Source organism: Camelus ferus, chromosome X (genome assembly GCF_009834535.1).
Source record: "Camelus ferus isolate YT-003-E chromosome X, BCGSAC_Cfer_1.0, whole genome shotgun sequence".
Classification (NCBI taxonomy): Eukaryota; Metazoa; Chordata; class Mammalia; order Artiodactyla; family Camelidae; genus Camelus; species Camelus ferus.
The window spans coordinates 95,139,119-95,164,023 of NC_045732.1; the positions used below are offsets into that span (position 1 = coordinate 95,139,119).

General features: G+C 40.1%; 1 protein-coding gene across 1 annotated transcript in view; it reads left to right on the forward strand.

Moving 5' to 3' along the window:
- Positions 1–24,905, forward strand: part of TENM1 (teneurin transmembrane protein 1) — a 631,171-nt gene that overhangs the window by 569,586 nt on the left and 36,680 nt on the right. The window contains exon 25 of the mRNA XM_032474729.1: positions 14,362–14,516. Coding sequence (XP_032330620.1) covers positions 14,362–14,516 — 155 coding nt within the window. The remainder of the gene's footprint in view (positions 1–14,361; positions 14,517–24,905) is intronic.

Sequence of the window (24,905 nt, forward strand, 5' to 3'; positions counted from 1 at the left end):
GAATCAAAGGCTTAATAACTCAAATGTGAGGTTATCTTCAAGCCCCAAATATCAAAGCCTAGCCGGGAAGCCCCAATGCTATTTGCTCTATTTTTCCTCCAGTTTCGTTTACTAGCTATCCCATTTGGTTTTTCAAAAGGCTTGTTAGACTGTGTAATAGGTTTTGGGGGAAAGGAAGGTAGGTAGGTGCCCCATTTTACTAGTATTTACTCAGGAAAGAAAGCTGACTGCAGCAGTAATTTCCCTTAGAGGGCCAGAATCATTCCTCATTGTGGAAGGCATCACTAACCCAAGGAAATTCAAGCCATGGTAATAGATTGATACACCTGCTTTGGCCCTGCCCAAGTCAAAAACCCATCGGAATGACTTCTGCCAGGATTATCTACTTTGGTTTCTATCATCTTTTCTGTGTCCTCCTGAACAAAGTAAAATCAGACCTGTAGGCAGGCAGTTGTCCCAGCCCTACCTTAGGACTTGAGGTCCTTCAGAAGGTGCCTCCTGCCTTTCCCAGAGTGGGAAAACTGGGGGCATTTCTGAGGAGGGTGGTCTGAAGAAGGGGTACTTTTAAATCTTCTGATTTTAGCCTGTTAGCCTTGAAATTTCTGAGAAACCAAAGATCAACACTTAGCACCCTCAAAGTCTTTCTTTTTTTGTGGGAGTTCTTTGTTTTTGTGTTTTGTTTGTTTGGTTGGTTGGTTTTTTGTTTTGTTTTGTTTTTTGCGTTTTGTTTTTGTTGTTGTTTTTACTAACACTTGGTACTATTTTATTTCCCAAGTGTATCTGGTCTAGTTTTAACAGTATGACTATATTAAAGTAATCTATTTGAATGTTATTTAAAAAATTAGTCAATTAACACATGAGCAAAACCACTGCCTTCTGACTTGGCCCTAAACTGATATCTTCCTAATTCCTGGAAATGTGAGATATGTGTTGAACAGTTGAATTAAGGAACCATTGAAGTTGCAAAAATGTTACCTGGCAGCAGTTGTAAATGCTTCAGTTTCATCTTGTTTTACCTTCTTTATTAGACTCACTGGCTGTTGTTAATTGGTTTTTTTCTAATGGCTCAAATTGTTCTAATGTAGACCTTATTCATTTATTATTCTATACACACATAAAGAATTCCTGTATGGCAGGAACTATGCTAAATGCTATAGGCAAACACTGCAACGATTCTTAAGCCCCCTTAATTATCAAACAGGTATCCAGAGGGGCCATCTTCTAATACTTTCAACATTTTTGATGTCAATAAGACATTAATGTCAATTATCTGCTATAGTATTTATAAGACTTTCACTGGTTTTAGCTGCTCTGTCAGACCCATGTCATGCTCCTGGTATATCTTGTTAGAAAAAGAACCTGAACATATTGCGCTTTACTGCTTTGTTAAGCTTTTCAAGCAGCAAAAAAATCTGGTCTGCACTGGGAAATTTGGAAATTCTAAGTGGAGTAGTTAGGCATGATGTCTGCCTGTGAGTGAAGTACAATCTGGATGGGGAGACCAAAGAGGGGGAGACAAGACTCGTTAGAGGGGACAGTAATCAGCATTAGGTTGTGTGACATAAAGTGTAAACGCTGCAGGGGTTCAGAGACTGGAGAGCTGATTGGGATTTGGAGTAAAGGGGAGAGGAAAATGAGCAGAAGGGAGAAGAAAGGAAAGGAATCTGAAAAAGGACTGGACACATAGGTAAAGAAAAACTGGGAAATGGGTTCTAACCTCTCTTCCTGATAGATTAGCTTACGTGAACTCACAAAGAAATAAAATCAAAGAACAAAGCAAAGAAGTAACGGTAGGGCAGTAGAGAACAGAGGCAACCTAAGTGGGAAATGAATGACTCCGTCCTTCCTACGAAGGTTGGGGTGATCCTGCAATGGATTTATAGAATGGCTCTAACTCAGTATGAAAAATGCACTCTTGAGTCCAGGCAACACGCCACACTCTTAGTTACAGGCCAGGCTTTAGATTTGCAACCTAATCACCTGTTGTGAGCCTCATTCCCACCCACTTGCATGGGTAATATAACACATCTCTTCTCAGAGGCTCAGAAGATTTCTGTCATCAGACAAGACCAGTGAAATTGTTTGATATCATTGACAAGGAAATAACCTTCATCAGGATATTTGTAGGTCTTTGAGTCAGTTTGTATATTGTAATTATTGAGGCTAGACTTGGCACCATGTCTCTTCATGAGCAGGATCTGGATACTAGGAGAAGGAGAGAGTATCCCAGGTAGAGGAACAGTGCAGGCAAATACGATGGAAAAGTGAAAGACGTGTTTCAGAGCCAGTGAATAGAGCAGTTCAACTGGAAAAGTAACACAGGACCCTGTACAGACTGATAGTCACCATCAGCATGGAGGAGACGCTGACAGAAGTCAGGCTGTGCGGAAGCAGGTCCTATTATAACAGATGAACCACAGCAAAATGCCAGAAAACTAATAGTTATCAAAAGCAGAAATATTAACACCACTTATGTTAACTTTCCAAAAGGATTTCACAGACTGTCCTGTTCAGATGTTATTTTATTTGGTCTTTACTGTAATCCACTAACAGGGGCAGCTCAACTTTTCTTCTCGCCATTAGACAAAGGCAAAAACCTAGGGACTGGGAAATTATGTAAATTTTTGAAAGTCACAGTCAGTCTCACAACAGGATCTCCTAGCTTCTACCCTCAGACTTTTTCCTCCTCCTCTCATATCTCTCCTGAATGTGTCTGGGTGATTGAATTTAGAGAAAAACAGGTGGGGAAATGGCCTTGGTAACCCCAATCTCAATCAAGACAAGGCTAGGGACATCGCCAGCCCCCTTTGAACAGCGAATCCCAGTTTTTTCAATACCTTTCAATGTAACCTTCGTCTGCTCACAGATTGTCAAACTTGTAGGTCGGAGAGTGCCAAAAAGAAAGAAGTTAAAGGGTTGTTTGTCTCATCAGACGACTGCTTTGCTTAATTTTTTTCTTTTACCCAGCTGTTGTATTTGTGTGTGTGGTGTTGTTATAATCCTATATCTTTGAACCCAAATTGGTCCTCTTAAATGTCTCTTTAAACTTCATTTAAAAGGTTTAAAAATTGTATTCAGACAGTGTTCGTCACCCTGCCCTGCCTTTTGCGGATGATTGTCAACCACTTCTGACTTTGTGAACTTCTCTTCTAGCGTTTAGCTTCATTAGTCAAGATGTACGAATGTTGGGAGAATTTTAAATGGGCCTTCCGTGTTGTCTTTGAATAAGTACTACATGCAATAATTATCCTACAGAAATTTTAATTCTTCTTGAGTTAGCCCACTTTTATGAATAGTAAGCACTGTCAGGCTTAATTCCTCATAGCCTCCTTTTACTGAGCATTCAGGCCAAGGTATTCTACTTAGTTCGCTTTTTTGTCAGAACTTCTTGGTCGTTCACATATCTTGAGACTCTTTTTTCCCCAGAGTGTAACAACTGCAATTAGTTTTCTGCTGGTTCATGGGCCATAAATGAACTCTCCCTCCTTGGGCTGATGGTTCACATAAGGTCCTTGTGAGGTGGTTTGTTTCCTTAGGATGACAGAGGCATTTCTTCAAAATGTATCCAAGGAGTGTCCCCAATATAGTTGCTTGATATTTGAAGAATTTTTCGGAGGAGGGGGAATATAAAATACTCAGCTCACATCTGGTAAACCTCATTTATCTTAACCCATATGTACTGAGTCCCTTTAAATCTCAGCCTGCATGCATCTTTTGAGCAAGAACTCTAGAACAAAAAGAAAACATGAGATATGCATTTCAGCTTGAACTAGAACGATCTACTTAACCTAATCACACACACACACACACACACACACACACACACACACACACACACACACACACACCCCTTTATAAAACAAGGAAAAATAACTCACACCGTCCTTAGTGTCTGGTGTCACTGTTAACTGTTGAGACCCCAACACCACCTCCAGCCCAAGGTCTCCCTGAGCCAGTTGCACAGTGTGGAACTTCAATTATCTAATTCTCTGGGTTGAAACGTTAGCCATCTTATAAAAGCTAGAAGGCTTTTACACCAATAGTTCAATAGTGCAGTATTTCCCCTAAGCTAGCAAAACCGTTTTCAACCACTGCCTTGTCTCTGTGGTGAATCTAACATAGGGCACTCTGCCACTGACAAGGGTTACATAATGCCTTATGGACTTAAATCATATCCTATGTCTGTCCAACACAGAAAAGCCTAAAATGTTGAAGCAGAGCCTCTGTGGATGTCTTTGTCTATGATGCTAAGGCTTAGAAAAGTCACTTCCAGAAAGAATTATAGCAATGACTGAGCAATTAGGACACCACTTAGTGCCGCCGTAATACTTCATCCTCTTCAAAGTGCTTTCATTTCATTGGCTCTTGTGAGTTTCCCACCATTTAACCCTGTGTTAGTAAGAAGGACATGGGTTAGGACATCAAGACAAGTCCTATGGCTAATCTGTAACAGAAGTCAGCCTGAAACCCAGATCCCCTGATGTGACCCTGGACCCAATGTTCTCTCTGCTTTCCCTTATTGGTCCATAGTAAAGCAAATTAAGGCAAAATCTTGGGATATTTCTGTTTCCTTAGAACTCCTAAGATGGTAAGATTAGAAGAGATCATAAGATCATAACACAAACTGGGTCCTTATTCTATTTTCTCTTAGTGATCAACCTCCCTTTTTCCCATACTCTAATCATCACTGATAGGGGACTGTACACCTCTTAAAGGTCTTTAGAGAAAGATTACTATTGCCTCCTTTCAAACTCATTTCTAGAGAAATTCATATGCAGATCTTGACATCATGGCATGCTTTATTTGATTCAAGACAGATGTGCTTCATTACAGATGTGTGGCAGTCAAGCCTACAATTCAGCAAGGTTTGCTGAAGATTCGTGCCCAGGTCTACTGGATTTGTTGAGATATAAAAGTGAAGTATAATGTCCAGTTCTTGTCCTCAAGGAGCTTATTGCCTAGACAGAGCATACTGGAGAATTCACATTTTAAAAAATAAAAACAAACTTCTGTAGGTTAGAAAACAGAGAGACCAGAATGCACTAGAGTTTTCAGAGAAGGCTTCCTGGAAGAAGAACATCTTGTAAAAATCTTGGAAGATGAACAGGATTTGAGTTGGTGGTTGGTGAATGTAATAGTCAGGCCAAGCTAACAACTATTTATTAAACAGACGCAAACATACACACACAATCTCACTGGCGTAAGAAAATAGTAGTTTGTCTCTCACTCATATCATAGTCCTATAAAGGTTGCCTGGGGGTAGGAGAAATTCCTTGCTCCTAGTAGTCACTCAGGAATCAGGTTCCTTTCATCCAGCTGCTCCTCGATCCCTTAGGCCTAAGAGGAGGGGGACGCTCCACAGATGAGCTCAACAGAGGTTTTGTTAGGGGTCAGGGCTGGAAGAATCTATACTGCTTCTTCCCACACCTAACTGCAGAGGAGGCCAGGAAATGTAATCTAGTGCTATTCTCAGAAAAATAGATAGGATGACCTGAATACATAGCATTGTCTCCACCGTACTGAAGAGTACTGAAGAGGGAAAGGTTTTTTTTGGCTTTGTTTTTTATTGTATGGACCTTTTTTAAACTGAAGTATAGTTGATGTACAATGTTGTATTAGTTTCTGGTGTACAGCATAGTGATTCAGCTATATATATACATTATTTTTCATATTCTTTTTCATTAAAGGTTATTACAAGATATTGAATATAGTTCCCTATGCTAAACAGCAAGGCCTCGTTGTTTATCTGTTTTATATGTGGTAGTTTGTATCGGCAAATCCCAAACTCCTAATTTATCCCTCCCTCCCCTCTCTCCCTTGGTAACCATAAGTTTGTTTTCCATGTATGTAAAGTGTGTTTCTGTTTTGTAAGTAAGTTAATTTGTTCCATTTTTTTAGATTCCATGTATGTGATATCATATGATATTTATCTTTCTCTATTTGACTTATTTCACTTAGTATGATAATCTCCAAGTCCATCCATGTTGCTACAAATGGCATTAGTTCATTCTTTTTTATGGCTGAGTAGTAGTCCATTGTATAAACATACCACAACTTCTTTATCCAGTCATCTGTCAATGGACATTTAGGTTGTTTCCATGTCTTGGCTATTGTACATAGTGCTGCTATGAACATTAGGGTGCATGTGGTTTTTCACATTAGAGTTCCCTCTGGATATATGCCCAGGGGTGGGATTTCTGGATCATATGGTAAGTCTATTTTTACTTTTTGAAGGAAACTCCGTACTGTTTTTCATAATGGCTGCACCAAATTACATTCCCACCAACAGTGTAGGAGGGTTCCCTTTTCTCCACAGCCTCTCCAGCATTTATCATTTGTGGGCTTTTGAATGATGGCCATTCTGACTAATGTGAGGTGATACCTCACTGTAGTTTTGATTTGCATTTCTCTGATAATTAGTGATATTGAGCATCTTTTCATGTGCCTCTTGGCCGTCTGTATGTCTTCCTTGGATAAATGTCTGTTTAGATCTTCTACTCATTTTTTGATTAGGTTGTTTGTTTTTTTGTTGTTGAGTTGTATGAGCTGTTTGTATATTCTGGAAAATAAGCTCTTGTCAGTTGCATCATTTGCAAATATTTTCAAGATGGAGAGCTTTCTTAAGGAAGGATGAGGAAAAGAAGGGTGCCAGAGCCAGAGCAAAGTTGAGTTCAGCTTGGACACCTGCTTTTCTGGTTTGATCTGACTAAATTCGGTGAACTTGTCACAAATCCTGAGCTTTGATCTTGGTGGGAACAAAAGAAACTGCATCTTTGGCAAGTATTGTATCATTAGCCATCCAGATATTTCATTTTCCAGTGATGAAAATCATAACTAGATTTGATTATCTTTGATTTCACAGTGCTTATAAACCAAGATGTAACTTTTTTTGATAGACTTTATTTTTTTAGATCAGTTTCAGGTTCACAGAAAAATAAAGCAGAATCTTCATACACTGAAACTATTCCGTATGATGCTCTAATGGTGGATACATGCTATTATATATTTGTCCAAACCCAAAGAATGTACAACACCAAGAGTGAACCCTAAGGTCAGCCATGGTCTCTGGGTGATAATGATGTGTCAGTGTGGGTTCATTAATTATAACAAACATACCACTCTGGTGCAGGACATTGATAAGGGGAGAAGGATGCATGTATGGGGGCAGGGGATATATATGGGAGATCTCTGCATCAAGACATAATTTTTAACAGCAGTGCTACACTCATTATTAGATTTATTCTAAGTTCTTGGATCTTGTCTGCTCACAGCAGCCTCTTCACTGACAATATATTCCTCCTGATTGTCCTCTAGCAAGCATCATGAATTGGTAACTCAGGGAATAAATCCAATTCAAAGATATAATTCATTTGGCCCACACTGTAACTTTATTTAAAAAAAATTGAGTACATTTAGATGGGACATGCTTTCTTTAGTTAACCTGTTTCCCCTAGAACCTATATAGTCTGTCCCTTGGCCTAACTTACAAACTTCTGTCACCTGTCTGTACCCTGATGACTTATGAATGTGTGACCCTTGCTTCTGGAGTCACCTTTTTATTTGGTAGATCATAAGTAATAGTCAAGTTACCAAAATCCACATCACATGGAAATTCTTAGTAGTTTCATGAAACTCACCAGCTCTGTAGGAATGAAGCCACAGGATATCTTTGAAGAATAATTCTGAAGAAGTCCAAGAGATCTATCAGAATATAAGAATTCTTAACAATTTGTGGGGAGGGGTTGTGGATCTCTTTGACAATCTAACAAAAGTGAGGGATCATCTCTTCATGACAATACCCATTCACAAAACATTTTACAGATAATTGGAGTTTCTGAAACCAGTCTGTACACCTCTCCTGTGGTAAAGTGATTGATAGCCGCATTTAGGCTGGATGGGATGGTGATTAAGAGGATGGACATTGAACTCAGGCAAACATGAGCTAAATCTAGTGTTTTTTAGGTAGGCAACCTGAAGTTAGTCATCTGACCTCTGAACCTCTGTTTCCTCATCAAAAAATGACATTAATAATATACACTCTACAGAGCTACTTGAATGTTAAAGAAGAAAATGTACATAAAGAATGCAGCACAGTGCCTGGAATATCTTAGTATTCTCAGCAAATGAAAATGGTTATTATTTAGTGATATTAGTCATCCTTAATGGGTTTTAGGGGTGCTTACCTAGATTTCACACTAGACTTATCAGAAATTCAGCATAGTCCTTCAGATTTCTGCTTACAAGTCTCTTTAAGAAATCACTGGGGACGTACATTTCCCTAATCCATCCCTCATGACTGCTCCCATGGTACCCTGGCCTCGCCCCAAACTAGTACTCATCTCCAGGCACTGTAATCGCCTGGCGATTTGTCCGTCTCCCCCACTGGTTTCTGAGCTTCTCAAGGGCAGTGCTGTATCTGTTTTACACTCTGCAGTAGTCCCAGTGCCTAGCTCAGTGCCTGACACATAATAGGTGCAAAATAAATCCTGAATAAATTAATAAATAAGTAATGAAACAGCTTTCCCAGTAAGCTGTTAGAAAAATAATAGTGGTGGAAGTTGGGGACCTCTTCATTCACTCTGCCTTACCCTGAATGCTAAAGCTTTGAGAGGATCAGGAGTTAAAGAGAAGACAAACAGCCTTCCCTGTCTTTCTTGCAATCACAACTCTTGGTAACTAGCCTGCAGATCTACTGTTCCTTACGTTGTCTCCGTGTGCCTTCTAAGTCTTGAAAGAAAGGACATTCCAGTCAGGACAATATAAGTCTGAATGCTTATAATTTTTAACTTGTATATAAATTCTTTGGAAATTGACCTTTACTGTTTAGTATATACTGTAACTTTTTTATTAAGCAGGTTATCTGATTAAATAGCTCTCACTGGTCACTAGTCATGTAATGTTACAGTAAGTTTATTAGAGTCTTTTATTGGCGAACTCCAGTTCTATTGTTAACCACACAGTGAAATCATCTCAGCTGGTCATTAAGCTCTGCTTCCTTCCAACCCTAGTGACACACAGATATTTGTAATCCCTCCAAGTTCTAGAAGCTCCATTTAGTGGCTACCTAGCAAGATCACTTAACAGCCTTATTGTGCAGAAGTAACTTGGCCCTTTCTGATCCTGTAGGTAATTAAGTGGACAGTAGTTAGATCGGTTGGGGAATAGACTTTTCCTCCTAGTGGACAATTTCCATATAGCCCACACATATGATACCAATTTTCAGAGAATTGAAATGCACATAAACGAAGCAAAACATTTTAATCTCTCTTTGATTTAAAGGGCACTTTATGATCAACTAGCTGATGTCAGTTACACAATTCAGCACTCTCACTACTGGAGATTGAGCTGATGCTATATTACATTTAGGACATTCCTTGAAAGTTTATTTTAGCCATTTATCTCTGTCTCATAAAATTAAAGAGCAGATTGTGGCAGAAAAAAAAACAAACAGTATTTCAGTTTTCTGGTTGCTAGGGCTGTGGATGGAGAGAATTTTGTGACCACTTCCCAAAGCTTATATTCTGAAAGAAGGTTCATTTTTAATACAGAAATAAAAATGTAGGTGGCCTCAACAGCTGTAATTTTTATAAATTAAATATAGAGATGCCTTCTGCCAACATTGGAAACTGGCATTCTGCGCAGCCCAAAACTCTGATCTTCAGTGTTATCTAATTTGGGATTTTAGCTATTTCCAGGCTATTAACCTTCATATCTGGACTACCGGTGATCCCACATCAGGATGCCCCTGCTGCTTCAGTATTGATCAGCAGTGTCCTCTTCCCCAACAGGTGATAAATTTATTAGTAACTATTCAGGCTGCCCCAGCTTGAGGCAATTGTCTTCTTAAGAATTATAATATTTATTCATTGGAGGATAATAAGACAAAGGAAGAAGTCAGATAATTTCGCCTGTTAATTTGCAGCTGTTTCATACAGAGCTATGCTTCACAGAGAAAAGAGGCTGCAGTTCAGATATTATATAATGTCCCCTACTTTGCATAAGACATTGTGAATAATTTTTTTTACAAGATGCACTTTATTTATGAGCAGGTCCCTCCATAGAAAGAGCTTGTTAGGGCTTAATGCTGATGAATGGAGACAGCACCATTCACACTTCCAGGTTATGGTCTGTCAGTGCTTTCATTATATGCACTAATTTACAAGGATTTATTTATTTTCTCACAAATGTAAAAATGTGCTCCAAGCTAAATATGCCGTCTGGGCGTGTGAGCCCAGTGTTTTCCTTGGTGGCGGTGGAGCAGTGTGGGGACTCTAGCTGTCGTGTGTTGTTTTTCCCACCTCCGCCCCCACCCACCCTGTATCACTGCCTAACCTTGTGGTAATAGCACAGATCTATATATTTTTTGCTTGCTCTAAAAATGAATACTGGTTAAAATTTTAAACCCTGGAAGTGGTTTTCTCAATGCAGTTTAATTTCTTGCTCATCCAAAGACTGTGCCTTCCATGTGTCTTAAGTGCTAATGGAAACAGCATCAGTAAGCACATCAGTGGACATGACCATTGGAATGAATTATGCCTGCAACATTAAGGTAGCAAATTTCGGAAATCTGGGCCCAACAATATCAAAATATAAGTCAGTTGAATCTGCAGATCTTGCTAGCCCCAGATGGCTTTATGAGATCTGAAATCACACACATCCCCATCTCTGAAGAATCAAACTTAAAATATTCAGGGCATGTGCCACTTCCTCCGACTCAGGCTAACAAACAGTAATACATCATCCTGCATCATCAACACCGCTGGCTATAACAGTAGTCGTTATGGGAAAGGACCCCTCCCCCCAAGTAATGGCAAGAATCATTCTATTTTTCTTGCCTGCGATTTCCAATTTGGTTTTTAACCTTAGCAGAAATTAAATACCCCTTAAACCTCACCAGTGAAGAGTTTGTAAAACTAGTTGTTTGGGGAATTTGTTCATTTACATACGTGTTAGTTGTTTGGTGGGTTGATTGGCTGGGGTTGGAAAATGAGAGGAAACGAAAATATATGCATATAAAATATGTCTAGATGCATAAATTAAACACCTATCACACAGTCCCTCAAAGCCCTGTCTATTATTTCTTTTTCAACTCCAAACATTAGTATAACCCAATTAAATTTAATTAAAGAATCTCAAAAAAAGAAGTATTTTGGAATTTGGACCACGATGAAAGAAATTGCTATACAAATATATGAAAGGAGAATATCCTACAGACTGTCAGCCAAATAAGCCCTGAAGGCCAACAGTGAGGATTTAATAAGCCTCATCTGTGGAGTTCAGCTGACATGAACAGAGAGAGAGCAGTTCAGTGTTTAGAAGTTCACAAAAATTAAAAGTGGGAAAACTATGTCAGTCCATGTTTATCCTCTCTGGATCAGTATATACTCCACCTTCTGATGGAGATGAAGTGAGTGGTAGTCAAGGAACAGACTCGTCCCACCTGATGTCAGCATCAAGACAGACATTTATGGACTATTATTTTCTGTAGGAATGCATCTATTTCTCTTTACCTTTGTGAATCTGCTTCAATTTTCAGGGATTTCATTCTGTAAGTTTATTACCTCCTACTTAGAGCAACACGTTCAGAGTATTTCCCCTTAGTCTTACTTTCCACGTACCTGGGTTCTTTGTCCCTTGAGCCTCACAGAACTCAGCACAGTGACATTCAATGTATATTCTGTAAATAATTCATGATTTCATACACTTCAAGCCCACCTACTCTTAGCCTTTCTCTCTCCAGACTTGAGTCTTGATCCTTCAGTCTATCCTTTTATGACAGCCAAATTTTAAGCTTCACATTCAGCAATTTTGAACACAAAGTTCCTAGAAGGCAATCCTAAATTGTAGGTCTGCCACAAACCAGACCAAATTCTAGGCATTCAAGAAACTGATTTCGCCAAAACACAAACAAAAATAAAAAGCAGAGGGACCCCTTGGCTCATCCTCAGTCAGATATTTTGGAGGTGAAAGAAATGTTCGTGTGCCATCATCCTTTGACCTACCCCAATCTTAAAAGTCTTTTTTAAAACCTCCTTAAAGGTCTTTATGCCTCTAAACATTTTTTTTTAAAGGGAACTTATTGACACAGAATTCCCCTTCTTTGGACATGCTGGTTTCCTTGGAGAACCCACCAAAACATAGATGACTTTAGAGGCGTTCAGACAAAGTGAAAATGAATATGTAACTTTTATAAATGTTAAGGATTAATACTGCATGAAGACCATCAGGATTAATCAAAGTACACCATAAAGTCGAGCCTTAATATTAACCTCCTGCCAATGAATTAGCTCATCTAGAAGCAGTTTATTAAGTTGGGTTTATAAACTGTCTTTAAATGAGTTCACTCTTTGCCAAGATAATTACTATGCGTGTGTTTGTGTGTGTGCGCGCGCGTGAGCACTAAGGGGACATTCTTGTTATCACAAATTTTAACTTTAACATATATTCTGAGTTTCATGAGGTCTGAATAAAGGAAAGACAGGAAAAGACAAAATTGTAGACTAGTTTTAAAGTAATGCCCTGTGGTTATTTTCAAGAGCACTGTCAAAAGCACCAAGGGAAGCAGGAGTTGAACCATATGTTCTCCATCTGTGTCTGACACTTTCTAAATGCATTATTTCATAAGATACTTATAACAACCTAGGCGTCAAATAGCCCACTCATCCCGGTTTGTCCAGGACTGTCCCAGTTTTAAAGCTGAACTCTGCCTCAGTCCCAGGCAAACCAGGATAGTTGGTCATTTTTTTAGCTAAGTAAGGTAGTAAAAGGTGTTCTGAGACCAATTTCCAGGGTTGAAGGAACCTCCAACACCACCACCAAGCAATTCTTCTACACCACGTGGGTGTCCTACAAGTTAACTTGATTCTGACACCGTCTACCTGGAAATAGCATCAGATCCCACAGGTTAAGGGCTCAGTCCTGCAGGGCTGCCCCCCAACTACCATCACATCCGATCCCAGTCACAAGTGCAGGTGGTCACCTGTGTTTCTGACCAAACTGCTATCTATACTCCTCTCTTTACAACCAACAACCCCCTTCTTAGGTTCCATTAATTTTCCAGAGTGGCGGCCAGAACTCAGAGAAACATTTTACTCACTAAATCACCAGTTTATTATAAAAGAATGTCACTCAGGAACAGCCAGATGGAAGAGATGCACAGGGCATGGGCTGAGGAAAGGGCGAGGAGCTCCCATGCCCTCTCCGGGTGTGCCGTTCTCCCCAAATCTCCGTGTGTTCACCAACCTGGAAGCTCTCCAAACCCTGTCCTTTTGGGTTTTTATGGAAGCTTCATAGTCATAATTGATTAAATCACTGGCCATTGGTGATTGAACTCAATCTCCAGCCCCTAGGTCAGGAGGTGGGACTGAAAGTTCCAGCCCTCTAATCACCAGGTTTGTTCTCCTGGCAACCAGCCTATTCTTAGGTTCATCCAAAGTCATCTCATTAACATAACAAAAGTCACCTTCATCCCTCTCACCAGAGGAAATTCCGAGAGTTTTAGGAGCTCTGTGCTAGAAAGAGGAATGGAGACTAAATTTATATTTTTTATTATAAATCACAATATCCCAGTCAGATAACCATTTCTATATTTTACCAAAAAGGAGGCTGAAATTTGGAGAGACGAATGACTCAATCAAAGTCACACATCAGTTGTAAGTGGTGTATTAAGTATAAGAACCCGCCTTCTAACTGCTATTATATATTTTCCAAGAAACCAAGTTGTAATTAACACATTATGTAAGACTATTATGAGAATTTTATTGGCTTTTTTCTAGAAGTTTAACCACTCCCTTTGTGAAACCATAATTTTGCTCTCCAGCTCCCCTCTTAACATATAATACAGAGAAAAAACTCAGTTCAGTTTATCACAATTATTACAAATTCTGTTAACTGAGTGTGAATTGATGAAAATAATTTTAATGCTTTCCAAGTCAGTTATTTATAATACTACTATGAAAATAAGCTATGGCCTATGCGTCTGCACTCTGAAAGAAATGTAACATACACTGCCTCCCCTGTGTTTTCCCATTTGTCTTAAGGATTTTTTTTTTCTGTTTGTCGGGTAAGCAAAACGGAAAAGTAAGCAAGAATGGGAGCAGGGTGGAAATGTAAAACTGGACAACAAAATGGTTAGACCTACTTTATCTCTGTGTGTTACATTTTGTCATCTCTTCTCAATACACAAAGAAGTGAATGTGTATCTAAACAAACCTCTCCCATTACTGTCCTGTCTGTGCTGAGCAAAATTGAACCCATATGTCTTTAAAATGGCTTTCCATTTCTATGGCTTCTTTCAAAATACTGATCTTGGTGCAAACGTGGCCCTCTAGACTGCTAATGCTCATTTGCTCTCCCCACCAGGCATCACAGTTGATAGGCATGGATTCATTTACTTTGTGGATGGGACTATGATTCGGAGAATTGATGAGAATGCTGTGATCACAACCGTAATCGGCTCAAACGGCCTGACTTCCACACAGCCGCTGAGCTGTGACTCAGGAATGGACATCACTCAGGTAGGCACCACTGGTTTTCAAGCGCTATCGCCATTTGGCATCATGGAAATGGATAACAATTTTCTCATACAGAAATTAGGTAGAAAGGAAGCCTGCCGTATCTGTTATAACACCAGATAGCAGAAGTTTCTCTATGTAAGTTACTTTCTGCCTCCTCTGAAAAACTCAGTGGGGAGAAAATGGTGAGCTAGGATGGGAGTAATGTTAGGTGGAATGTTGGCATGAGAATTAAAGTCTCTCAAATTTGAGTCAGTTGGAGGGTAAGGTCAATTTCATTTATTGAATATTTTCCAAGATATATAATTTTATTATTTTTAAATAATACAGTAGCTCACATTTGGGAAAGTACTAACTGCTAAAGTCTTTAGAAACCTTTTTTAATGAAAATATGTGCGTGACTTGTTATTCATGTGTATGTAAATAGCTATTTCTAGGGTGCTTGAAAGTTTTTTTCAGTAAAAGCATTCCCTCTGAGATTTATTTTCCATTTATTTAGGAAAGCTTTTCACCAGTGAGAATAAAAGGGAAAATCCAGTGTAGTTCCCATCTGAGCCCCAATTCCAGTTTTACCAGAATTCTCCTTGATCAGGATTAGACATGTGGTGATCATAGCACATACAGCACAGCCCCGGCGCCCTGCGGATGCCTTTCCTGGTCCACAGACACAAGAGACGGGTGTGTAAAATGAGGGAAATAGACTAGACAGTCATCAAAGAGACTTTCAAACTCTAACATTCCATGAATCTGTGACTCTGATGAAGTAGATTATTTATTTATCTTTTCAAATGAATTACAGTGTAAGTTGAGAGTTTTAGGACTGATAAGTGTATCAGAGAGGATGGTTTTGACTGCAAGTAATAAGACACTTAACTAAAAGTGGTTTAAACAATAAGGTTTCATTATCTCACAGAGTGAGGTGGCCAAAGGTAGGCAAAGATGCCAGCAGATTTCGTTCTTGTGTCACATTGGCCAAAATCAATTCACATGCCCGTGTCTTCACCAGTCACTGGCAAAGGGGGACTGGAATCTCCAAAATGGATTCAGTCTCTCTGGAACTGGGTCGGTCTCACCCTCCCTGAGCATATTGCTACCTAATTCTTGAATCCAAAGCAAGGTTCTGCTAGCGAGGAATGAAGGATTACTGTTGGGTAGGCAACCAGCAGTGTTCTCCACAGTTAGGATGTTCTTGTTGCTTCACTCTTCATACCACCTGACACCTAGGATAACAAAGAAAGTAAAGTGAACACAGTCATCCAGAAGCCCTGCTTTAGTCCGTTAGCTCTGATATCCCCTCCCATCTCCATCCTCCACACACATACATCTCTATAAAACACTAGACATGTGCTTATTTGTGGGTTTCTTCTCTATGTGCCCCTGCCTCACCCCAGAAACTCCAAAGATGGTCAAATAGAGTCAATTACAAAAATAAAATAGGATTTGAAAGGCCTGGAAAACTGACAAAATGAATGAGAGATTTGAGTGGATCGGGCTATCAAGTCCTAGAGCAGCCTAACTTTCCATGATGCAAACTCCCACAGGAGGGGAGAGAAAGGAGCATTATTTATGGCAGTCAGGAAGGGTGTGAATGTGTTTGTAGGGAAGAGGGGGATGACGAGAGGAGATGCACGTATATGATTCACTTGTGGGATATTTTTAACTTAAAATAGGACACTTAGTATTGCAATCAATCAACTGTAAACAATTTATCTGTTTCTGTGTGGAAGAGTTATGCTGAAAAGAGAATTCTCTGCCTAAATAGAGCAAACATATGATCCTCATCCCCATGAGAAGGGTTCTTTTTCACACGACAGTTTGCAAGCAGGAAGTGCCACCATAAAAGCTACCTCATCCCTTTCAGTTTGGGATATAAAGCAGCTCACTGAACAGGAGCCTGGTGACTAGGAGACAGAGTCTTAGTTTCATTATAGCATTTCATTCCAAGCCTCAGTTTCCTTGAAAGCATCCCCCTTCCCTTTTCCTTATACAATATCAGCCTTAGAAAAACAGTATTTGGGGGCAGGTGGGGAGGGTATAGCTCAGTGGTAGGGTGTGTGCTTAACATGCACAAGGTCCTAGGTTCAATCCCCAGTACCTCCATTAAAATAAATAAATAAATAAACATAATTACCTCACCCCTCCCAAAAAAAAAAACATTAGTTAGGGGGTGAGGGAGATGCGTGGAGTAGGGCAAGATGGATGTTAGAAACCAGCAGGATGGACTGGGAGAGAAAGCAGGCTTCATGTCCAAATTACTTGGCCGCTGTCTCTGCTTCTGTCCATCACCTCCTGCTGTGTGCTTACATCACCCCAAAGAGTAACTAGAATTTTTCCTCTTAGGCTGGTACAGAACAGAGTCCGTACTGATCTCTACTTCAGTGTCCAGATTATGATCTTCCGTCTGTAGTAGGGGCCTGCTTCTCACAGCCCCATTACTTCAGTCTGGAATTTCCTCTGCTGGTCCAAAGCCCCGACCCCACCCTCCTCACACCTCACTTCTTCCACAGACCCTACCCTAATGGTTCTAATCTTCACTGCCTCATTCCCTTACTGAAATTTGACATCACCACGTTTAATACGTAATCCACTCTGTTGCCAAGCATGTGTCCAACTAGTTTCCCATGATAGACTGTGTTCTTTGGAAATTCATCGTAAGTGCTCAGCAGGCACAGTTAACATACATACTGATGCCAAAAAAGACATGATGGTGCAGAGAATATAAAGGAGTAGTGAGAGATGAAGCTGAGGGGTGAGTGGGGACAATATGGCAAAGGACCTCCTAAGCATGATCAAGTTCCAGTTTTATCCAGTGGACAATGGGGAGCCAATGACAGCATGAAGCAGGGAAATGCATTTTTTTTAATGTGAATTAGTATAATAGTATATAGCTATAGTGTAGAAAATTGAGGGGAAGGAAACAGTGTTAGAGGCAGGGAGACCACTTTAGAGACAGTTGAAGTGAGACAGGTGTGACAGGAGCAGAACATATCAATAAACAAATGGTAAGCACCTTTTCAAGAAGCTTCAGTAGAAATTAAATTGCCTTCTAATGTTTTGTGGGGTTTTATTTTTTGTGGGGGGTTCAGATGAAATTTCCTTGGGACACAACCCTGTAATGACCCTGACCCTGAAGCTGCTCAGCTTCACGCAGGTTACATAAGCAAGTAATGATAATGGCCAAACCTAAAGTATCAACAATATGGATTAAGAAAACTAGGCGAGAAAGGAAGGGAATGGTTAATATCAAATGCTGCTTATAGGTCATGGAAAATAAGATGGCTTTTTTTTAAAGAAGCCATTTGGTGTGACAGCATTCGTGACTCTGATAAGAGTGCCTTTCGTAGACCGCTAATTAATTAGAGTCAGATCGCAGTGGTAGAGTGGGAGGTGAGGAAATGAAGAAAGTGAAAATAGATCTCTCTTTTGAGATGTTCGGCTGGGAAGGGGAGGTTTTGGCATGGAAGCAAATCAGCTCCCAGATGCATGCGAGTCGCCACCCAGGTGTGGCGGAAGGGGACGAAAGCTGGAGGACACTGAATGAAATTATATGGGTGAGCAGCTGGAACATCCACCAGGAGGAAGCCAGCGTGTGCCACAGCTTCCCAGATGCTCGGCCTCTGCGGCCAGCCTTTCCCTTGTCTGTTTAGACAACTGTGGCAGATTGGGGACCTAGGTTTCCCGTGACTTTACTTAAGCACATGGGCTGGCTTGGGCTACAGGAAGGACAACTGAGTAGGGAACTTCATAACACCTTCCACGAGCAAAGCCCCAGTTGTTTATAGTAGTACTTGCAGTGATCCAGCTGAGCTTACACAGTGCTCAGTTTCATATTTCAGAAATCAGAATATATTGATGGGGGAGGGTGGAGACAAATGTCTAAATGAGAGCACAGAGATTCTGCTGACAGGCACAGATACAAGAGAAAATAGAGGCCTGTGCTGCAGCATGAGGATTTGAATCAGACCCTTATGAAGAGCTTACTGATTCTAAGACTATGTGGCAGCACCATACATTATCCAGAGAGCTTATTGCGTCCCCAGCTTTTGAAACTTTTAAAGCAAATGTTGGATAGCAATAATTGATGAATGTTTGAAATACAGTCTTCTCTGGAGTAAGGAAGCTGGATCAACTTTTTTCTCAAGGTCCCTTCCAACATCACGGGTTCCCTACAGAAATATAATCCAGTTCCTCAAGTTTCTTGTTACTTTCCTTATATTTCAAAACCAAAAACTCCCCCACAAGGGAAGGCCCATTCGCGCTAGCATGGTACCTCTGGAAGCTGGGAGGTGAAGCTTTTGTCTTCTGCACTTTCCTGAGGCAAACCTGAACCACTGGGAAGAATCAACCGTCAAAAGCCTGCCCCGATGCTCAGCACGTTATAAATGCCCTCCCCACACTAATTCTAATAATAACTGCTACCACTTACTGAGAGCTTACTTGTATGCCAGGAACTATGCTAAATGTCCCATTTTATCTCCACAACCCAACCACCCTTGAGAGGTAGGTATTATGATCCCTATCTACAGAGAAGAAAACTGGTAGTCAGAAGGATTATGTGCTGTGCTATGACCACAGAGTTATTAAGTGATACGACCAAGATTTGATCACAAACTTTCTGACCCCCCAGTGTGCAGTTCTCCCACTTCTAAATTTTCAGTGACAATTGGAGATGACCAAATACCATGGTATTTAGTGGGTGTCAAATGTCATTTGATTGAGGAGTATGCTGTTTATTCACAGAAAGTGTGTTTTGTGGCACTTAGGAAGCAGTTTAATAAAATCTAATCATCTTAAGAAATGAAATTTGCTTTGACAATAAAATCAGCCACTTGTTCAAAATCAATATCTTTTTTTTTTTTGATTTACTGAAATGTGAAACTGAACTCTCAGTATAAACTCTGAAGCGTAACTGCCCTTTGTAAGCACAGCTGTAAACAACCAGGCCTTTCACTTCAGGAGATGAGTTGATTATGAAGAGATTGGGCTCTTTATTTACGTTGCTGCTTTTGAATCATCCTGCTCTGGTAACTCACTTCCATCTCGTGCCTGACTGGAATGGAATTGGGAGTAAGACCAAGTCTCTTGGTGCACTAGCAAATTTCAGAGTTAATTTACTCCTTGGAGCCAGCCTAATAGCACATACACCAGCAACACAGACCTTTTGCATGCAGATAATCCCATTGACCCACAGTCCATAATGTACACTCTTTGAGGTGTTTATCTGAGTATCCAGTACCTAACCAGTCCTCCATGTATGCTTATTGGATCATCTGTATACTCCTCGGTGGTTCCCAAAAGCTCTCATTTATCAGATGAGCCTAACAGGTGGAAGGAGGCATCATTCATGGTTATGAAAGAAGAGCAGTATCTGGTTCATTGGAGGAGCCAGCTTTGACCCCATGCATTCAATCTATTGAGCTAGTCTACTCGGAATTATACTCCTCCTCCCAGTCATTTGATGCTGGAATTCCCTCCAGAGTATTCTCACCACGTGGTAATAGCCCAACCTCTCCTCAAATGCTCCTTGGGATAGGGAACTCACTGCCTCCGCCCGGCAGCTCATATCATCCTTGAATGTCTCTGACTGATGGAAAGCTCTTCTGGGATGCCTTTAACTTCAACTTTTTAGACTTCCTTTAACTTTCACCACCTAGTCTTACTGCAGCTCCTTAGGCCTTGTGGTATGAATTTACTCTGTATTCTGTGAAATAAACATATTACTAAACCAAGCACTATATACTGAGTACTTTCATACATATTATCTTATTCAATTCTCATGACAGTCCTTCAGAGGAAGTATTATGTTCCTCTATTTTTAATAAACATGAGAAAGAAGGTTCAGAGGAGTTGAGAAACTTGGTCAAGATCACACGACCAATAAGGGGCAGAGTTGAAATTTGAACCTGGTTGACCTGATGCCAAAGTTCACATTATTTTCACCAAACTATCAGACTGCCTCTTCCACATCACAGGCTTCTCAATATATATGAACGACTCTCTCAGGCCTCCTGAGTCACATCCCCAATTCATTTAATGGGATCTCACTTGCCATGGTTTTGAGTTCCTTCGCCATTCCCCTCACTCTTTTCTGAACGTGTTCCCATTTAGCTATATCTCTTTGGAAGTGAGGTGTCCAGAAATGAATAAAATGTGCTCTGACTAACTCAGAGGTAGAATGGGGACCATGACAACTCTCTTTCTACAGTCTCCGTTTATGTTCATTTTGCCTGGTGGTTTTCAAAAGGACCTTTGCCAAAGAACTTTTACTTCAAACAAAAGAAGTCTCCAGTTATAAAACTGATGCAAACAGCAGATTCAAACAAGAACCTTCCCTATTCAGGCTCACTCCCACCTGACAGTAATTTGCATGGTGACCCCCCAACAAGGTACTTTTGCAAAATATTAGAGAAAGAAAGAACACGGATTAAGAACCCACAGTTAAACTAGAGTTCGATTTTTGGACACTTTTGAAATGATGTGATTACAGGGACTAAAAATGCTCATGTCTTCCATCCATCTCCTCATCTTCTACTTGCACAGTTGGTTATTTGCTTGTTTTGACTGTGACCCTCAGGAAGAATTCTATTTTACACCATTATTCAGGATATCCAATTGAAGTAAAAGTTTCATGAAACAATACTTATACTACATGTGCATCATAGTGCAGGATCTTTCATTAGTCTGCGTTCACTTCCTTCTCATTAGATGCCGTCCACATCTTTGTATTCTGCTCTTATCCAATATCTTCACTACCCTTCCCAAGCCTTGTGTCACCTATGGATTTGATGAATGCCCTCTATGTCTTCATCCCTGATAAAACTGATGGATAGAGAGGCCACGAGGAAACTGTGGCACCACTAGACTAGTTATCTGTTAGACTGTTAACCCATCTGTTTGAACTATCACCTATGGGTTGTGATTCATAGTGGATCAGGAAATCAATGTAATGTCCTATGACTAGTTTTCAAAAACAATGAGCTAGAACAAAAAGAAATCAAAGTGCATCATGTGTTGTAAGGGTAAGTGAGTATTGTTTCATGAAATTTTTATTCCAATTGTATATCCTGAATAATGGTGTAAGATATAATTCTTACGGAGGGTCACAGTTAAAATAAGCTTGAAAGCCACTACCCTCACCTGTACTACCCCCAGCTTATCCACAAAGGGATCATGAGAAACCTTACCAAGTTGGTAACTCTGTTTGAAAGGACTTAAGACTCCCTTGACATAATTTGCTTCCAGTCATAGTATCCACAAACAGCACTTCCTTATCTAAGAACTAAGAAACAACTGTTTAATAACACATTCCAGGATCCTTCCCAGATAAGTGTCAGATACCCTCCCTGCAGTTTGTGGGGCACATCTTCAGATTCTCCTCCAGGTCAGAACCATGTTTAACCACCGCTAATCTTCTAGCACATCTACTGCTCAGTATTTCTAAATAATCGTAAAAGCCGGTTAAAGACGTTTGGTGCTGTTTTATAGTCCCTTCACTCATCTTGGACTTCAGTAACTTTGAATCAGTGTTCTTTGGGGTCATTCTCTTAACAAAGAAAATAAAACTTTCCTCTCTCTCACCCATCGGCATGATACCACCTGCCCCAAGTAGCAGACCTTTGCCTTCCTTCCCCAGTAGTCTTCAGCTCTCTGCATACCTGAAAAAGCTGTTTTCTGTTGTTCTTTAAGTTTTTTGCAAGTCTCAAATAAACTAACCACAGCTGGATAGAAGGGAAAATAGAAAGCCTCCTCTTTGAAATCTACATGTCAATTCAATTGTATACAAGTGGATTCAGCATTTTCTGTTGTTTTGAAAAACTACATATAATAACATTCAGGCATGAAAAGTTACAGCAATCAGGGGAGAACAAAGAAAAGAAACAGTAGTTTCAGTACAGAAAAGGTACCTTCTTTTCCCCTTTTTAAACTCTTGCCTAATGTCTCTCATTGTCTCTTCCTCTCTCCCTGCCAACCCTTTCATGTCTACAGAATGTCCTCCATCACCCTGAGTGATATGGATGATATTGAAACTTAAGTTCTTCAGGGGTTACTTGCCTTTCTTTGTGCACTTCCATCACTCTCCCATGTGCACACTGAAAGAGAACAGAATTAGATCTTTCGAATGAAAGCCATTACAAGCGAAATTCCCTGCAGGGACAGACTTCTGAATTTTGTGAAGCTCTGTAGGGAATCAAGAAAATCTGAATTATAATAAGTTTGCTTGAATAAAGGGATCTCCCAAGGGGGGAAAAAAGTTTATTTTAAAAGTTCTTGCCACCAGAGATGAAAATCTCACCACCTCCACCCCCACCACACCCTCCCAATGCTTCAGGGACTTTGGAACCTAGCTCACTGTCAAAGCAAAGCAAAGATTCGTGGCCACACTCCAGATAATTCAGACCAAGGGATATGTGGTAGAAAGAAGGAGTGAGTTGCAGGTAAATGACAAGACAGGGAAGATGAAAGCAAGTTATCTAAAATATCGTAAACATCATTGGTCAGCAATACCAATGGGCAGCAGGGACACTAGGTGGGAGTAAAAGACAAGTGACAAAAGGGATAAGAGAAGTTTTGGGAGTGGAGAATGGCTCAAATAGCAGATTAATGAGGCCCAGGGAGTAGTAAAATGAAACCAGAAAAGTTATTTGGTAGCCCTTGTGCCAGCCATTTACTTTATCCTATTCGGTCATGGTTAGTTTAACCAAATGAATCAACTACTTCTATAGTGACCACCAGCTAATGAATTGGATGGCATTAAAACTCATGTCAGGAGAAAGAAAATCTGATACATCCATCCAATGGAATATTATTCAGCCTTTAAAAAGAAGGGAACCTTGTCCTACATCATGGATGAACCTTGAGAACACTATGCAAAGCAAAATAAACCAGTCACAAAAAAGACAAATACTGTATGAGTCCACTCAGATGAAGTAGCTAAAGTCATCAGAATCATAGAAACAGAAAATAGCAAGGTTGGATACCAAGGGGGGTGGGGAGAGGGAATTCATGTTTAATGGGTATAGAGTTCACTATTGCAAGATGAAAAAGCTCTAGAGATCTGTTGCACAACAATATGAATATACTCAACACAACTGAACTGTACTTTTAAAAATGGTTAAGATGGTACCTTTAATGTGTGAGGGGTTTTTTTTTCACAATAATAATAATAAACTCATACCGACCAAACCTCCGTTTTCATTCCCTGTTCTCATACCTGGACAATATCAATAGTGCAGCAGTCTAACTGTTCAGCAGTTGGCCGTTGCAGCAGTCCAGATGTAAGCATCCTAAGTCAGCAATGTTCTGCTCTACTCGTTTGAGCCACATGCACTCCGTCAACCCACATCAGTCACAGCCAGTCCCTCTCACTGATCCAAAGGCTTATACCATAAAAGAAGTGGGGGTGGGGGAAGCACTACTCTCTCCAGGTAAAGAGGGAGCTCAGTTCACACCAACCATGGCAGGAAGATGCTGCTAACTTGGGCATGCTCTTCTCAAAGAGCTCAATATATCAATAACCTTCAACGTGAAAGTATTTAAATTAGAAAGTGATGACTATTGAATAAAAATGAGCAAACTTCCTATCAGACACATTTATAAGCTGGAAAAAATTATGTACTTCTTCGGGAGTACTAGGCCATATTTTACCAAAGTTCTCTGGACAATTTCCTAATCACCCACTTCCCTTTGACTAAGGTGGCATGTCTAGTAGAAATAACATCCTGAGTGTGAATCCAGATTCTGTCATTTATTAACAGTGCAATCTCAGGCAAGTTACTTAAAGTCTCTGTGTCTGAGCTTACGCAACAGTAGAAAGTGGGCTAAAAATCGGTATTGTCTCCCAAGGCTGTGGTGATAGTTAAACAAGAAAACAAATATGAAAGAGCTTTGTTTTTTGAAATCGATTTGCAACTGTAAATCGTTAGTGTTGATCCAAAGGGAAGAGAGAGGTCATATGACATTACACGTAATCTTGGCTTTTATGTGTTCCTTCGCCCCGCCAGCTGGGTGAGTGGCATGTGGAAAGAAGGTGGCACAAGCCTGCGTCTATATAGCAATCAAATTATGCTGTCACAGAGCATGAGATGGCAGTTAATGTTGTTCAGACTCTGATGTGACAGGAGCACCAAGAACCATAAAAAAAATGTGTCTTTAGGAGTCCCTGGTGGCACTCGACATTACTCACCTGTAAATGAGTGATCCATTAGCCTTTAGGGCTGAAGATTACATAATAGTACTAAATAAACAATGCTTTTAGTTGCCATTTCTATATTTCAGGAAAAGAACATCATTTCTGAATCATTTATTCTGTTCTCTTCTGAAATATGGCAATATAGAAAAAATTAAAGTCATTTTTATCTACTTCTTGACCCAAAAGAGATTTCTCTATAATTT